Source organism: Heteronotia binoei, chromosome 4 (genome assembly GCF_032191835.1).
Source record: "Heteronotia binoei isolate CCM8104 ecotype False Entrance Well chromosome 4, APGP_CSIRO_Hbin_v1, whole genome shotgun sequence".
Lineage (NCBI taxonomy): Eukaryota > Metazoa > Chordata > Lepidosauria > Squamata > Gekkonidae > Heteronotia > Heteronotia binoei.
This window is the reverse complement of record NC_083226.1, coordinates 9,654,816-9,672,801: the sequence shown is the minus strand read 5'-3', so window position 1 is coordinate 9,672,801 and position 17,986 is coordinate 9,654,816. Positions and strand designations below refer to the sequence as shown.

Below are 17,986 nucleotides of genomic sequence, written 5' to 3'. Positions count from 1 at the left end.
CTGTGGCTTGTATAAGCATTTCGATCTACAATGTTCCTTAGATCATTGAATGTATATCTCCAGGGCCTTTTTTTTGAGCAGGAACTCACGGGAATGCAGTTTCAGCGGGCTTGGTGTCAGGGGGTGGGGTCTAATATATAAATGATTTCCTGCTGAAACAATGGTTTTGTCAGGAGGTGTGGCCTAATATGCAAATGAGTTCCTGCTGGGCTTTTTCTACAACAACAACAAAAGCCCTGTATATCTCCAAACGTCCAGGCATAGATATAGCTCCATTCCAGCTTTATATTGGTTTGTCATAAAGGATCTTGGGAGCTGTAGTTTGGTGGGGGATTCTCAGAATTGTCTGTCTGAGGTGCCTTGTCTCCCCATTACTACCAGTGTATCTGTGAAGAGCTGAAATTGCCATTAAACTGGGGATAGATGAGAAATTGCTCCAGGCAAGCGCTTGGCCTGAGAAACGGGGTTTTTAAAACATTTTCTGTTGTCCTGAGGCACAGGGAAGATGCAAATGAACCTGTTTCAGTTCTCATAATTCAAATGGAAGTGAAAGAGTATTTCTATTGTCATAGTCCCCCTTTAATGCAGTCCATTTTAATAGTCTTGAATTATTTGTGTATTTGTGATTGGGAATGACATTATGGCCCAGTGTTCCCCACAGGGGGTCACTGCAACACGCATGAACATACCTGAAGCTGCCTCATACTGAATCACACCCCTAGTCCATCGAAGTCAGCATTGTCTACTGAGGGCGCAGTCAGACGTACCATTAGTGGTGACACAGCTCCGTCTCGCTGACGGATAAAATGTGTTCATCCAGACATCCACATCTGGCAATCGAGCGTCATCCAGGGTCATCCTGGCTTGCTGCGGATCAAGGTCGCATTAATTTGACAGCGCAGAAAGTCCGGCCCTTTTTCAAAGAAGCGGCACAAGATCATTTTTTTTTCCTGTTTGGACAGCTCACGCGCGATACTGCCCCTTGGAATGTTTACTGCCCCTCCCACCTTTTTTTTTAAAAAAAAAAAGCTCCAGCAGACATAAACATTGCCAGATCATCCGGGAATCTGAAGTGACGCTTCTGCTTCTCCAATCAACACAGGATCAGAGGGAGGGGGGGGGGGGATGTTATCCCACTATTCAGAACAGGAAAAAAAATCTTTTTTTTTCAATGTGGAGAATTTCCAGATATCATTGTCACTGCCAATTTCTAGGAAAGTAATTCCTGGCTGTTCCCTGGTTTGAATTGGCAACGTTAATTCCGGAAACTTTTCCCCCTTCCCCCCCTTGCCTCTGAAGCAACGTTTGATTTCCCACCTCCAAACAGTTGGGTGCGTGTTCAATGGACCCCCCCCCTCCCAGAAATCACCATCTGATCACGCATGCTCCAAGAAAAGAGTGTGATAGTATTGGATGTCTGAACGCTCAACAACAGAATGAGTCGCATTCTTGGATGCTCGTCTGAACGGCCCTGCATCGAATCGATATTCAGCGGTTCAAATTTGAGCGCTACACACACGCTTTTAATGTGACATGTGACCACACCCTTAGACTGGCAGCAGCTCTGCAAGATCTCAGGTAGAAGTCTTTCACAGCACCTCCTACCTGGACCTATGACTGGAGACGCTGGGGACTGAACCTGGGACTGTCTGTATACAAAGCAGAGGTTCTTCCACTGTGCCGAGGTGACTGGATCATCACTGGTGTTCTTATTTAGGGTTACCAACCTCTACTTGGGGCCTGGAGATCTCCTGGAATTACATCTGATCTCCTATCTTTATTCTTTGCAAAGTCCTCAACAGCGTAGGGCCTTTTCATTGGCAAGATTTGATGTTATGCCATCAGCAGTTCTATATGGTAGATATCATAACATACCCTACCCGGCCAGACTATGTCCATGTAAGTCTGGATCTATTGAAACCATTTCACATATTCTCCTGTATTGTCCTTTTTATCTAAGTATTCGTGGTCGATTTTTGGATCCTATTCTTTTAAATAAGATGGGTCTGGCTGATCCAGATAAGGTCCAGTTTCTTTTGAAGGATGTTACTCCTGACATAACTGTAAACACTGCCTTATTTCTGTACTGGGCCAAAATGATTCGTCAAGACAAGGAACAGTCTTGTTGTCCCATTTAACTGTGATCTTATGTAAATGTACTTTAATCCTGATGTCCAGTATTTTAACCTATTTTCTGTTTTTCAACCCATTGTTCTTTTAACCTGTTTCTACATGCCATTAAAGGTTGATTGATTCATTGATCTCCAGAAGACAGAGATCAGTTCCCCTGGCATGCAGAGCCAGCCACAATCAATGATGTCAATACAGGCAAATACAACCACGACTGACTGGCACTAAGCTCTCAAAACAATGTCTCAATATGTAACTAGATCCACTTGCTCTATATTTAAGACTCCTTGCCATGCCATCCTATTGTCTGATGAAGTGTGCTGCTAGCACATGAAAGCACATGAAAGCTTACATTCTGAATAAAACTTGGTTGGTCTTAAAGGCGCACCTTGACTCCTGCTTTGTTCAATATGTAACCGTTGTTTCAATTTTTAAGGTGTATTGCAAGTGATATATAGTAACTGTGTTCTAGTAATAGGCTTGTTGCATAATGTGGAATCTTAGATTTCACTATATTGTATTACAGGGGTGGCCAACCGTAGCTCTCCAGATATATTTTTTTTGCCTACAACTCCCATCAGCCCCAGCCATTGACTATGCTGGCTGGAGCTGATGGGAGTTGTAGGCAAAAAAACATCTGGAGAGCTACCGTTGGCCACCCCTGTTGTATTAGTGAGATTTTGAATAATTTTTGAAATATATCTTAAAAACTGAAACAGCAGTTACATGTTAAGACATCAATTTGAGATCTTTAAGTGTTTAGTGCCAGTTAGTTGCGGTTGTGTTTGCCTATAATGCATAGCCAGCCAACATCTGTTGGCAGGACTGCCACCCCCAGGTTGGTAAATACCTGGAGATTTGGGGGGGGTTGAGCCTGTAGAGGGCAGGGTTTGGGGAGGGGAGGGGCTTCAGTGAATTACAGCACCATAGAAACCCACCCCCCTCCAAAGCCACCATCTCCCCCAGGGGAATTCACCTCTGGAGTCTGGAGACCAGTTCCAATTCCAGGGGATCTCCAAACCCCATCAGGAGTTTGACAACCATATAAACAAAGGGTGTTTTTACATTCAGTTTGATCCAGAGTTTTAGAGTCTTCAAATTACCTGCCACCATTCCGTTTTAATTATTTCCCTTTTACATTTGTGGACTTACTCTGCTTTTGCTTAGCGAAACTTTTATATTGCCTGCTGAAAGCGTTTCAATTGGGGGGGGGGGGTTCTCTGATCAGAGGGCAGCCGGAATACCAGTGCTTAGTTAAATGTATACGATTGCTTGGAAATGGTGTCAACACTGCAAAAACAATACACATTTAAATTAGAAGATGAAGCAAGCAATGATATGTAAACATTTCAAGTGCTGTCAGTTCTCATGCAAATTACTGCACCTTGTGGCTTTTGGTGGAGTCTTTTAAAATGCATGAAAACTTCTACAATACAAGTTTGAAACGCCTGTAGCGAAATGATCGGATCAAAACTAGTTTTGAGAAAAATGTTGCAGCAGCAGCATCAGAACCCGTCTCACAGAAACAAATGTAGATGCTTCGGGCAGCAACGATGCAAAACAGTTGTGAGAACATTAGGTAATGTAAAAGGTGAGTTTCCAATGCGGTGATAGAGAGTCACAAACTGTCAGTGTAAAAACACCCAATAAGTGTTAGAAAGATAAACAATAGAACAAATGGTTCTTTTGTAAATATCTATTGGCCTGGCCTGTTCGTAAATGTTTGGGGATTCGGTTCTGAATTTTTGCAATCTGATTCCTTGATCCATCTGCTGGCATTTCTTTAGAGTAATTCCAGCAGTGTGGCTAGCAGACATTCCTTGTTTTGTGTCTCAGTTCTAGTGGGAAGGCCATCCTCTCATACACCGTACCAGACACCATCACGGAATGGGTGGCCAACGTGTTCTGTGTGGAAGACCATGCTGGGTTTGGCATCTCCCAGCCAGCGCACCTGACAGCTTTCCAGCCGTTCTTTGTTGAACCAACCCTGCCCTACTCCCTTATCCGAGGGGAAAACTTCATTCTTAAAGCCAACGCCTTCAATTACTTGAACCACTGCATTGAGGTAAAGTAGTTCTTTCCCGCACTTAGGCGTGCCAACCTTCAGGTGACACCCGGAGATCTCCCACTATTACAATTGATCTGCAAACAAGATTGGTCCCCCTGGAGAAAATGGGTGCCTTGGAGGATGGACTCCATGGCGTGATAGCCTGCTGAGGTCCCTTCACTCCCCAAACACTGCCCTTTCTGGGCTCCATCCCCAAATACCCAGATGTTTCCTGACCTAGAGCTGACATCCCTTCTCTTTCTAGTTCCTGAACCCTGGGTGACACAGGCTGGAAAACTGGGCTAAATGAATTTTAACAGGGAAAAATGTAAAGTTCTGCATTTAGGTAGGAAAAATCCAACGCATGGTTATAGGATGGGGAAGACTTGTCTTAGCAGTAGTATGTGCAAAAAGGATTTAAGGGTCTTAGCGGACCATACGCTGAACATGAGTCAACAGTGTGATGTGGCTAAAAAGGCAATTGCAATTTTGGGCTGTATCCACAGAAGTATAGTATCCAGATCACGTGAAGTGATGATATCGCTTTACTCTGCTCTGGTAAGACCTCATATGGAGTATTGTGTTCAGTTTTGGGCACCACATTTTAAGAGGGATCAAGACAAGCTGGAACAGGTCCAGAAGAGGGCGACGAAAATGGTGAGGGGTCTGGAGACCAAGTCCTATGAGGAAAGGTTGAAGGAGAAGGGATGTTTAGCCTGGAGAGGAGGCGGCTGAGAGGTGATATGATCACCACCTTCAAGCACTTGAAGGGCTGTCATCTAGAGGATGGTGTGGAATTGTTTTCTGTGGCCCCAGAAGGTAGGACCAGAACCAACTGGTTGAAATTAAATCCGAAGAGTTTCCAGCTCAACATTAGGAAGAACTTCCTGACCATTAGAGCGGTTCCTCAGTGGAACAGGCTTCCTCGGGAGGTGGTGGGCTCTCCTTCCTTGGAGGTTTTTAAACAGAGGCTAGATGGCCATCTGACAGCAATGAGGATCCTCTGAATCTAGGGGGAGGTATTTGTGAGTCTCCTGCATTGTGCAGGGGTTGGACTAAATGACCCTGGAGATCCCTTCCAACTCTATGATTCTATGAAAAGCCTGCTCTGTAGGGTTGTCAACTCCAAGTTGGGAAATTCCTGGAGATATTGAGGGTGGGAGGGGAGAGACCTCAGCAGGGAATAATTCCGTAGGGGCCGCTCTTCAAAACAGCCATTTGATATCACACAGCTTTTCTTCCAGGATAAAAACCTTCCGTTTATATTTGCAGGGAGATATGCTGCAAAAAGGTGTGTGATGTTGAATTGACTGCTAGAGGGAGCAAAACGTTTGCAGAACAGGAGGAACCCCCCGCCCCCGCCCACCCCGAAGAAACAGGAACTTACCCACAAGTAAAATGGAGACTGTGGAAAAGCCCAATCTGTCCTTGCAACATAAAGCAAAATATCTCTGGGAATAAATGTTGTTAGTCTTTAAGGTGCTGCTGCTGGGGGTTTTTTTGCACCCATTGAGGTCAAGGATGTAGCACTGGTTAAGAACGCACTGTTATCAAGCTCTTCATTTCCCACTTCTGAGGGCAAAGATTTGTAAAAAATATTTTTTAAAGTTTTTAATTTTTCTTTCTTTGTTTTTCTCCTTCATTGGTTTAGTAGCCCTCCTGGAGTTGGCTTCCTATTGTTTACCCTAGCTCCCAATATACGTAGTATCCTACCTGCAGTATTTCAGTGACTAAAATGCTGCGATATAATTCCTCTTCTGAAGATTTTTTTAGGTTATTTTAAAGATCGACGCTGTTATTATAGATCATAAAATACTTGTTGATTGTATCCAATTTTTAAATTTTAATAAAAGTTATATTTTGAGGGGTGGGGGAAGGGTACACTGTTACGTTGTTTTCCGTGCTAGGGATCATCAAAAGTCAATCGTATAGGACAAATCTTGAACAGTTAATTACGTATATGTTGGCCTTTTGTGATCTTGGATACCATGACTGGGATTTACTGGCAGTAACGAATACTCCCTTTAAGTCTTGTGAGCAAAAATTTTACTTCATGAGCTACTGACTGTAAAGTTGTGAGCAACTGCATGAATTAGTTTGCTCTGGAGCCATTTTTGCTGAGTTAAGACAAAAATGTGTGAGCTAGAGGCTAAAAACTGTGAACTAGCTCACACTAACTCACCTTAGAGGGAACACTGGTACTAACTTAAAGTGTTGGTCTGATTTGCCGTAGAATCACTCCATTTATTTATGTATGCATATCCTCCTTGATTCTTCCTCCCTCAGGTGAGTACTACGTTGGATGAGTCCCAGGATTACAAAGCAGAAAGTCTGTCCTCAGAAAGCACCTTCACAAGGATATGTGCCAATGAAAGAAAGACTCATACTTGGAGAATTCACCCTCAAGCACTGGGTAATTGTCTCTGTTCTTCTCTTCAGACACAGTGCCGTTTTTGACTGGTTTCAGTCTGGCATTTTCCCCCAAATTATATTTCCCCTCAAAAATCAGCCATCCTTATCCAACTTAATTCACAGAACATAGTTTTAAAAACTGAATAATCCTGACACCCTTGAATAAAATGGATGTAATTGCTTATAAACTGTAGTAAGCATCTTTGTGATAAAATGCTGAAAATGGTATATAAAAGATAATAAAAAGATATCCTGGAATCTCCAGGTGACAGAGATCTGTTCCTCTGGAGAAAATGGCTGCTTTGCAAGGTGAACTCTATGGGTTTACACCCCACTGAGGTCCCTCCCCTCCCCAGCTTCCCTCCCCAAATAGCCAGATATTTTCCAACTCAGAGCTAGCAACCCTGTCTTCAACCAGTGTGATGTAGTAGTTAAAGTGTTGAATTGGGTTCTGGAAAAGTCAGGTTGGAAGACCAACACTGCCGTGGAAGTTTTCTGAGAGACCTTGGGCCAGTCACACATTCTCAGCCTCGCCTATCTTGTGAGGAGAAAATGGAGGAAAAGAGAATGATGTAAGCCAGTCTGGGTCCCCACTGAGAAAGAAAGGCAGGAGATAAATAAAGCAAATGAGAATGTAAGAACATACAGCATTAAGTTATGGCATATTCTATTTAAGGTCAGAGAAAGTTTTAACCAAAATGAATTATCTTATACAAAATTTCCAGAAGGACAACACCAGTTTTCTGGATTCAGTTTTAAAACAAGGGGAAACCTTCTTTTTCTCTGACCGATTCCCCACTAGGCTTGTTCTAGTTGGAGCTCTTCCCCCCCCCTCCGCAACATTTCCGTCTGATTTTGCACAAGCTGTCGTGGGGCTGTGATTTGCTCCGCCTCTTTCCTGCAGCAAGCAAGATCCTCTGAAAACCAGTTTCTGCTAGCCGTGGGGAAGAGGCGGGGCGAGTTGCAGTCCCTCAGCGGCTTGTGCGAAATCGGATGGAAGTGTTGGGGGAGGAAAGAGCTCCAGCGCCGGAACAAGCCTCGTGGGGAATTGGTGTCTCTCTCTCACACTCGTTCACCTTCCGTCCATAAATTTAGCTGAAACTTCACTTCATCCTAATTAGAAATTTATGGGATTTGTCTTCAGAGAGGTACATGTGTTGACCTGCTGCAAAAGAAATAAGCAGTGGACTAGTGATATCTGACAGCGATGAAGATCCTGTGAATTTAGGGGGAGGTGTTTGTGAGTTTCCTGCATTGGGCAGGGGGGTTGGACTAGATGACCCTGGAGGTCCCTTCCAACTCTATGATTCTATGACTAACTTTTAAAAAATTCTAGCCTAAGTTCTTGTGTTTTTGGTGTAGTGGTTAAGTGGGTGGACTCTTATCTGGGAGAACCGGGTTTGATTCCCCCCTCCTCCACTTGCACCTGCTAGCATGGCCTTGGGTCAGCCAGAGCTCTGGCAGAGGTTGTCAGTGAAAGGGCAGCTCCTGTGAGAGCCCTCTCCAGCCCCACCTGCCTCACAGGGTGTCTGTTGTGCGGGAGGAAGGGAAAGGAGATTGTAGGCCATTCTGAGACTCTGTCCTTGAAAGGGCAGCTGCTGTGAGAGCCCTCTCAGCCCCACCCACCTCACAGGGTGTCTGTTGTGGGGGAGGAAGGGAAAGGAGATTGTAGGCCATTCTGAGACTCTGTCCTTGAAAGGGCAGCTATTGTGAGAGCCCTCTCAGCCCCACCCACCTCACAGGGTGTCTGTTGTGGGGGAGGAAGGGAAAGGAGATTGTAGGCCATTCTGAGACTCTGTCCTTGAAAGGGCAGCTGCTGTGAGAGCCCTCTCAGCCCCACCCACCTCACAGGGTGTCTGTTGTGGGGGAGGAAGGGAAAGGAGATTGTAGGCCGTTCTGAGACTCTGTCCTTGAAAGGGCAGCTGCTGTGAGAGCCCTCTGAGCCCCACCCACCTCACAGGGTGTCTGCTGTGGGGGAGGAAGGTAAAGGAGATTGTGAGCCGCTCTGAGACTCTGTCCTTCAAAGGGCAGCTGCTGTGAGAGCCCTCTCAACCCCACCCACCTCACAGGGTGTCTGTTGTGGGGGAGGAAGGTAAAGAAGATTGTAGGCTGCTCTGAGACTCTGTCCTTGAAAGGGCAGCTGATGTGAGAGCCCTCTGAGCCCCACCCACCTCAAAGGGTGTCTGCTGTGGGGGAGGAAGGTAAAGGAGATTGTGGGCCAGTCTGAGACTCTGTCCTTGAAAGGGCAGCTGCTGTGAGAGCCCTCTCAGCCCCACCCACCTCACAGGGTGTCTGTTGTGGGGGAGGAAGGGAAAGGAGATTGTGAGCCGCTCTGAGACTCTGTCCTTCAAAGGGCAGCTGCTGTGAGAGCCCTCTCAACCCCACCCACCTCACAGGGTGTCTGTTGTGGGGGAGGAAGGTAAAGGAGATTGTAGGCCGCTCTGAGACTCTGTCCTTGAAAGGGCAGCTGCTGTGAGAGCCCTCTGAGCCCCACCCACCTCACAGGGTGTCTGTTGTGGGGGAGGAAGGGAAAGGAGATTGTAGGCCGTTCTGAGACTCTGTCCTTGAAAGGGCAGCTGCTGTGAGAGCCCTCTGAGCCCCACCCACCTCACAGGGTGTCTGTTGTGGGGGAGGAAGGTAAAGGAGATTGTGAGCCGCTCTGAGACTCCGTCCTTCAAAGGGCAGCTGCTGTGAGAGCCCTCTCAACCCCACCCACCTCACAGGGTGTCTGTTGTGGGGGAGGAAGGTAAAGAAGATTGTAGGCCGCTCTGAGACTCTGTCCTTGAAAGGGCAGCTGCTGTGAGAGCCCTCTGAGCCCCACCCACCTCACAGGGTGTCTGTTGTGGGGGAGGAAGGTAAAGGAGATTGTGAGCCGCTCTGAGACTGTTTGGAGTGGAGGGCGGGATATAAATCCAATATCTTCTTCTTCTTGTAGACTAGACCCCATGTCAGAAACTAGGCAGTACGCCTGAAGAAGTGCACTCTAGGCTATGACGGTGTGTGCTGGCATTTTTAAAAGGGGTTTTTGAAGGTTCCACTGGTTTCCTGTTTGTTTGTTTTTATTTATTCCTTTGCTGGTGCCCTCCAAGTCCCTTGCAGGGACTCTAAAGAAGCCTCCAGCAGTTTCTAGAGACTCGGCATAAATGCTAAATAAGCTGACTGGGCAGAGAGAGAGAGAGAGAGAGAAGGTTCTCTAGTTTTCCAGCCACCAAAACTGACCTATTACAAGAGCATGAAGAAAACCAATCCGATCCAGCATAAGTTATCCCACTGGTTTTGAATTGAAATGTTAAGAACATGGCAGAACATCTCTAGCTGGTGTTAATGGAACGCAGCAGTTTGGCTGGATTGTGCTCCGTGTGATGGAGCTGAAATTTCCCCAGTGACATTCGTAACAGATGTTTGTCTCTGATCCGTTTAATAAACAAGGGCAAGTAAGTGACTGTTGCTCAACAGCTGGTGGTTTTCCATCTATGCCATCCCACCCGCCACCATTCAGCATCTGGAAATAAACTAAGTATGTATGGGTTTGCCTTTCAGGTATGATGAATGTCACAATTACTGCTGAAGCCAAACCTGGTGAGCTGAGCGTGGGACGACGCGACACAGTAATCCGACCTCTGTTGGTGGAGGTAAGCCTAAAGCTCTAACCACCTGTGAAAGGCAGGGAAATCAAGACTTCTGTAAGAGCTTAGGTCTTGTGTTACATCTTTAGTAGGTGCTTTAGAGTGACACCAGTCAGCGTGAAGGGGCAACACGTTCCCCATAAGACTCAACAGCTGCATTCTGAATCACCACGCTGAGGACCTAACATAAAAACATCCACCACCAGATTGGAGTGCTAAAGTGCTGTGGGTTGCTGTTAAAGACCACCTATTGCCTTTGTGGGTCTGCATCAAAACGTGTGGGAAATGGTTCTGTGAGCCTGGATGCAGCTGTAGAGAGAAAGAGATACATGTGAGGTGGGAGGGCCATGGACCCATGGAGAGGAAGCTGCCGGAGGATGTGGTGATGGCCCCAGGCATAGAAGAAGAAGAAGAAGAAGAAGAAGAAGAAGAAGAAGAAGAAGAAGAAGAAGAAGAAGAAGAAGAAGAAGAAGAAGAAGAAGAAGAAGAAGAAGAAGAAGAAGAAGAAGAAGATGATGATGATGATGATGATATTGGATTTATACCCCGCCCTCCACTCCGAAGAGTCTCAGAGCGGCTCACAATCTCCTTTACCTTCCTTCCCCACAACAGACACCCTGTGAGGTGGGTGGGGCTGAGAGGGCTCTCACAGCAGCTGCCCTTTCAAGGACAACCTCTGCCAGAGCTATGGCTGACCCAAGGCCATTCCAGCAGGTGCAAGTGGAGGAGTGGGGAATCAAACCCCGTTCTCCCAGATAAGAGTCCGCACACTTAACCACTACACTAAACTGGCTCTCCCATAGATGGCTCTAAAACATAGATGGCTCTAAAACAGGATTAGACAGATCCTTGTAGAGGAAGTTCATCAATGGCTACTAGCCATGATAACCAATGGCTACTAGCCATGATAACTTCTGAATATCAGTGCCTTGGCCTCTGTGCTCTATTTGTTCTCCCTCTAGGGCAACTGACCACTGTATGGAGCAGGTTGCAGAGTTAGATGGGCCACTGGTCTGATCCAGCAGGATTCTTCTGATATTCCTACATTCTTAAACTTAAACAACCCAGGCAATGAGTGAAAAGAAGATGTAAGCAGTGTCTAGGTGGGCAGGCAGAATGTGCTGGTTAGGGTTGACAGCTCCATATTGGATAACACCTGGAGATTTTTTTTTTGGGGGGGGGGGAGGTTGGAACCTAAGGAGGGTAGGGTTGGGGAGGGAGGGATAATGGTGCCATAGAATCCACTTTCCAAAGTGGCTGTTTTCTCCAGATGGACTGATCTTTGTCACTTGGAGATCTTTTGTAATCCCAGGAATTCTCCAGCCAGCACGTGGAGGCTGGCAAGCCTATGTGCTGGTGGGGGTGGAGATAGAACTTGGTAGCTGAAGTGTGCAGTGTGGAGTAATCAGAGCCTGAAGGAAAAGACCATCCTAAAAGAAATCATAGCAACACTTTGAACATATAAACAATTGTGTGCATGACATTTTCTGTTCTCTCATACTTTATGGGTTTTCCCCCCAGTATTACTTTATTTTCACTGGTCTTTTGTACTGTTTTTGTGCCCCTTCCCCCTTTTTCCCAACACATAGCCTGAAGGTGTCAAGAAGGAAGTGACTCAGAGTTCCCTCCTCTGTGTAAAAGGTAAGAAAACAATTTCTGGACTTCCATGTATGGGTTTGAAAGTTGGACAGTGAAGAAAATTGACTGGAAGAAAGTTGATTCCTTTGAAATCTGGTGTTGAACATAAGAACATAAGAGAAGCCATGTTGGATCAGGCCAATAGCCCATCCAGTCCAACACTCTGTGTCACATAAGAACATAAGAGAAGCCATGTTGGATCAGGCCAATGGCCCATCCAGTCCAACACTCTGTGTCACAGAAGAACGTAAGAGAAGTCCTGTTGGATCAGGCCAATGGCCCATCCAGTCCAATACTCTGTGTCACAGAAGAACATAAGAGAAGCCCTGTTGGATCAGGCCAATGGCCCATCCAGTCCAACACTCTGAGTCACATAAGAACATAAGAGAAGCCCTGTTGGATCAGGCCAATGGCCCATCCAGTCCAACACTCTGTGACACAGAAGGACATAAGAGAAGCCATGTTGGATCAGGCCAGTGGCCCATGCAGTCCAACACTCTGTGTCACATAAGAACATAAGAGAAGCCTGTTGGATCAGGCCAATGGCCCATCCAGTCCAACACTCTGAGTCACATAAGAACATAAGAGAAGCCATGTTGGATCAGGCCAATGGCTCATCCAGTCCAACACTCTGAGTCACATAAGAATATTAGAGAAGCCATGTTGGATCAGGCCAATGGCCCCTCCAGTCCAACACTCTGTGTCACATAAGAACATAAGAGAAGCCTTGTTGGATCAGGCCAATGGCCCATCCAGTCCAACACTCTGAGTCACAGAAGAACATAAGAGAAGCCATGTTGGATCAGGCCAATGGCCCATTCAGTCCAACACTCTGTGTCACATAAGAACATAAGAGAAGCCATGTTGGATCAGGCCAATGGCCCATCCAGTCCAACACTCTGTGTCACAGAAGAACGTAAGAGAAGTCCTGTTGGATCAGGCCAATGGCCCATGCAGTCCAACATTCTGTGTCACACAATGGCCAATATATACACACACACACACACACACACATACATACACACACACTCTGGCTAATAGCCATTGATGGACCTCTGCTCCATATTTTTATCTAACCCCCCCCCCCCTTGAAGCTGGCTATGCATGTAGCCACCACCACCTCCTGTGGCAAGTGTTGGGGGAGAGTTTTACAGATATAGTGATATGCCAAAAAGCCAAATAAATGAATTTTAGATCAAATAAACTCTCCCTCAAAGCTAAAATGACTAAACTGAGGCTTTCATATTTTGTTCACATTATGAGAAGACAAGAATCTCTGGAAAAGACAATAATCTCTCCAGACATTCCTGCAAAGCAGCCATCGGCCCCAGGGCGGCCTGTAATCTCCTGGTTCCCCTCTGAATCCCTTTTTCAAAGATTAGTGTAACATTTGCTACTCTCCAGTCTTCTGGTACAGTGACTAAATTATGTGACAGGTTACATATACGGGTTGGTAGATCAACTTTGGGAATGTTTGAGTTCCCTACGAACTCTCGGGTGTATGCCGTCAGGACCTGGAGACTTCTCAGTTTTTAATTCCAACAATAAGTCTATAACTTCCTCTTCGGGCTCCCTTTCTGAAAACAGTGTCTGTACCAAATAATTTCCTGAGTCAAAGAGGCGTGGAGTGGGGCGGGAGGGAGAGTTATTTCCCCCTTTGTCAGGTGCACACGAATGGAATATTATACTGCCTGTTTTGTATTCAGCATCTGAATCTGGGGATCGACTGGCCCCTTTCCTCACTTGACAGCAGTGTCATCCATTCTCAAAGATCACTGAAGAGGGATTCGCGTTAACTTTTGTGTTGCTGTCAATCCTTAGGCACGTCAGCCATGGAATCGGTGTCCTTGAACTTGCCTCAGAATGTGGTGGAGGGATCTGCGAGAGCCTACTTTTCCGTCCTTGGTAAGTTCTTGGGAGGCTGGACTTTTTCTTTTCTCCAGTCTGTGTCTTCTACCGGAGGGTCAGCCCTTGACACACACAAGTGCGCTTGTACAAGGACACACACCATTTCCCCAGCAGAAATCAACTCTCTCCCTTCAGCTGCTGTTAACCACAGTGGGGGGCAGCTCCATTCCATGGGGAGGGGCGGTGGCTCAGTGGTAGAGCATCTGCTGGGTAAGCAGAAGGTCCCAGGTTCAGTCCTCGGCATCTCCAACTCGAAAGGGTCCAGGCAAGTAGGCGTAAAAAAACCTCAGCTCGAGACCCTGGAGAGCCACTGCCAGTCTGAGTAGACAATATTGACTTTGATGGACCGAGGGTCTGATTCAGTAGAAGGCAGCTTCGTATGTTCATATGTTCCCTCCCCACAAACACACTGCTGAGGCTAATAGCTTTTGGGGCAAATTGTGTCAGGGGAGAAAGATGTTAAACCCCCCTTCTAACTTGGTTGTCACAGGAATATTGAGCTGTATGGGGCATGGACTTGTTAAGAATGTTTAGAGGGCAGAGCTGTGCAGCGCTTTGTGGCTAAGAAATGCAGCAAAAATACGTGAGGCAAAGATAGTGCCAGGAGCAGGGCTGCCAATCCCCAGGTGGGGGCAAGGGATCCTCCAGTTTGGAAGCCCTCCCCCCGCTTCAGGGTCATCAGAAAGCAGAGGAGGCAGATTGTCTGCTGGGCACTCCATTATTTCCTATGGAGACGAATTCCCATAGGGTATAATGGAGAATTGTTTGGTGGTTATCTGGGGCTCGGGGGGGGGCTGTTTTTTTTAGGTAGAGGCACCAAATTTGCAGCATAGGATTCAGTGCCTTTCCTCAAAAGACCCTCCAAGTTTCAAAAAGATTAGACCAGGGGATCCAGTTGCGTGAGCCTCAAAAGAAGGTGCCCCTATCCTTCATTATTTCCAATGGAGGGAAGGAATTTAAAGGGACGTGGTCCCTTTAAATGTGATGGCCAGAACTCCTTTTGGAGTTCAATTACACTTGTAGCAACCTTGCTCCACCCCAAAGTCCCCAGATATTTCTTGAATTGGACCCCGGCAGCCGTAGCCAGGAGAGGGAAGGAAAAGGACTTGCTTCATTGAAGGCAGGTTCACAAGCACAGGGAGTAGAACCAAACAAAAAGAAATAATAAAACAGAACACTTTCCCTGAGTAAGTGACAGTCGGGTTGCCCACTCTGACTTGGGCGATTCCTGGAGATTTGGGGCTTGAGCCTGAAGAGGTCAGAGTTCAAGGGGGAGAGGTCTTTGGGGTTGTGATGCCATACGACTCTGCCCTCCAAAGCAGCCTTTTCCCCCACGGGAAACAATCAATGGCCGTTTTCCCAATGAGCTTACCTCGGAGCGACGTCCCTCTTCACCGCGCAGCGTCTGCGCGGATTTCCCACCAACTGCTCCGAGGCTGCTCCGAGGAACCAGGAAGTTCCCAACCTTTTGCGTCGCAAATGGAAACCGCCAAAAACCAGTTTACATTTGCAACGCAAAAGCTGCGGGACTTTGCGGCTCTTCCGGGTTCTGCGGAGCAGTTGGTGCGAAATCCGTGCAGACGCTGCGCGGTGAAGAGGGACGTCGCTCCGGAGTAAGGTCAGCGGGGAAAACGACCTTTGTCCTCTGGAGATCAGTGGGGGAGATCTCCAGGCCCCCACATGGAAGCTGGCAACCCTAAGTGACCAGCTTATTCTGCACCACACTATTACTGTGCCCAGGCCATGCCAGGGCTGGTCTATTAGGAGAGACCACAGGAGTTTCATGCTTCTTCGATGGCCAAAGAGAGACCAAAGAAAGGAAGGGAAGGAGCAGCCTTACCGTAGAGAAGGGAAGGGCTCAGGTCACTGGCGGACAGCAAGAGGGCTCCCTCTCCATTAAATGGGGAGAACTGAGTTTTTAACCACTTAACCACTACACCAAACTGGAGAGCCAGTTTGGTGTAGTGGTTAAGTGTGCGGACTCTTATGTGGGAGAACCGGGTTTGATTCCCCACTCCTCCAGTCGCACCTGCTGGAATGGCCTTGGGTCAGCCATAGCTCTGGCAGAAGTTGTCCTTGAAACGGCAGCTGCTATGAGAGCCCTCTCCAGCCCCACCCACCTCACAGGGTGTCTATTGTGGGGGAGGAAGGTAAAGGAGATTGTGAGCCGCTCTGAGACTCTTCGGAGTGGAGGGCGGGATATAAATCCAATATCTTCATTTACCTCACAGGGTGTCTGTTGTGGGGGAGGAAGGGAAAGGAGATTGTGAGCCGCTCTGAGACTCTGTCCTTGAAAGGGCAGCTGCTGTAAGAGCCCTCTCAGCCCCACCCACCTCATAGGGTGTCTGTTGTGGGGGAGGAAGGTAAAGGAGATTGTAGGCCATTCTGAGACTCTGTCCTTGAAAGGGCAGCTGCTGTGAGAGCCCTCTCCAGCCCCACCCACCTCACAGGGTGTCTGTTGTGGGGGAGGAAGGAGAAGGAGATTGTAGGCCGCTCTGAGACTCTGTCCTTGAAAGGGCAGCTGCTGTGAGAGCCCTTTCCAGCCCCACCCATCTCACAGGGTGTCTGTTGTGGGAGAGGAAGGGGAAGGAGATTGTAGGCCGCTCTGAGACTCTTCGGAGTGGAGGGCGGGATATAAATCCAATATCTTCTTCTTCTTCTATATGAAGTATTGCAAATTAGATAAACTAATATGGGGAATGGAGGAAAAATTGATCAGCAGAATATATAAATATCTTCTCAAAGAAGAAACACCGATCTTGTCATTTTTGAATTTACCCTCCATACCTGGGCCCACTTTTCCATTTCCGGGTTCTGTCTTATATTTTTGGCCCACTGGACCATCACTTCCATTAAGCAGGGAGAAGCACACATCCTAATTCCTTTGCAAAAATAAACATAATGGCCCCCAAGAGTCTGAAAGCATGTCGAGTGGCTTTTGCATAAGCCAAACTGACCTTCTACAATCCAATTTGGTGTGTGTGTGGGGGGGGGGAGGGGTGCTCCTATCTTTGTGCCGCTTTCCGCACAAATGCCTGACTTCAGTCTTAAGGGAGAACATGTCAAAGCAATCTGAAGGCGTTCACTAATTTCCAAGCTGCCTGAATTCCCACTGAGTCTTGCCCCACAGGTGATGTTCTGGGCACAGCTCTGAGTGACACAGAAAACCGTCTCCAGATGCCTTCAGGTTGCGGGGAGCAAAACATCGCAATGTTCCTGGCCAATCTCATCGTCTTAAACTACCTGAATGACACCAAGCAGCTGACGGAAGAAAAAAAAGTCCTGTTCGTTGGACGTCTGTCCAGTGGTGAGTGGCTCTCAAAACTGGCCCCAGGAAGTAGATAATTCGGTTTGTAATGCCCATCTTCTGGTTGCAGAAGTTGGAGTGTGTTTGCTTAATATCTTAGATTAATATCTTAGATCAACATACCATTGTACTAAGATTTGCATCAGGTTCCTTGAATTCCCAAGACACTCTCTCTCTCTCTCTCTCTCTCTCTCTCTCGTAAGTCTCCAGCCCTTTTCTCCATATATTCTCTATACTTTTCCCCATTTATCTCTGCAAAGAAAGGGGATAGAGACTTTGTAAAAAAAAAAAACGAAAAGGGGAACTCAGAGACCCTAAGGCATATTTTTGTTAAAAAGTATGTTGCTCTTTTCAGACAATGTTGGTTTATAGTAGGACAGCTAGATTAGTATAGTATTATAGTAGGACAGCTAGATTCAAGTCCAAAAGTCTTGTAGAAGCAAACTCCACCGGAGCAATTCACCGTTAGTGCGCTTAGTGTTATGGAGAAGAATGATCTGTGTGCAGGGTAAACTTTGGTTCCCACACGTATAAGGCCTTCGTTTCCCTCGAGCCCACTCAATATCCAAACACTCCTTCTCCACAGCTAAGCAGTGTTGTTTCTTGGCCAGCGCTGTGGAGAGGAGCCTTTTAACCATTCTGCAACACTGCCTCTCTCTGAAGACAGATTCGGGTGGGTTGCCATATTGGTTTGAAGCAGCGGAACGAAGTTTGAGTCCCGTGGCAAGGTCAAGACCAACAGCTTTATTCAAGGTATAAGCTTTTGTGTGCATGCACACACAGAAATATACCTTGAATACAACTTTGTTCGTCTTAAAGGTGCCACTAGACTCAAACTTTGTTCAATCCCTCTGAAGAGCCCTGGTGGTCTTGAAAGTCGTTTCCCTCAAAATTTGCTGGATGTTTTGCTCCAAACGT

At 46.8% G+C, this 17,986-nt stretch overlaps 1 protein-coding gene across 1 annotated transcript in view; it reads left to right on the top strand.

Annotated features, from left to right (window-relative positions):
* Positions 1–17,986, top strand: part of LOC132569863 (ovostatin-like) — a 142,250-nt gene that overhangs the window by 100,592 nt on the left and 23,672 nt on the right. Inside the window, 6 exon segments of the mRNA XM_060236294.1 lie at positions 3,967–4,195; positions 6,464–6,590; positions 10,130–10,221; positions 11,805–11,856; positions 13,675–13,758; positions 16,892–17,068. Coding sequence (XP_060092277.1) covers positions 3,967–4,195; positions 6,464–6,590; positions 10,130–10,221; positions 11,805–11,856; positions 13,675–13,758; positions 16,892–17,068 — 761 coding nt within the window.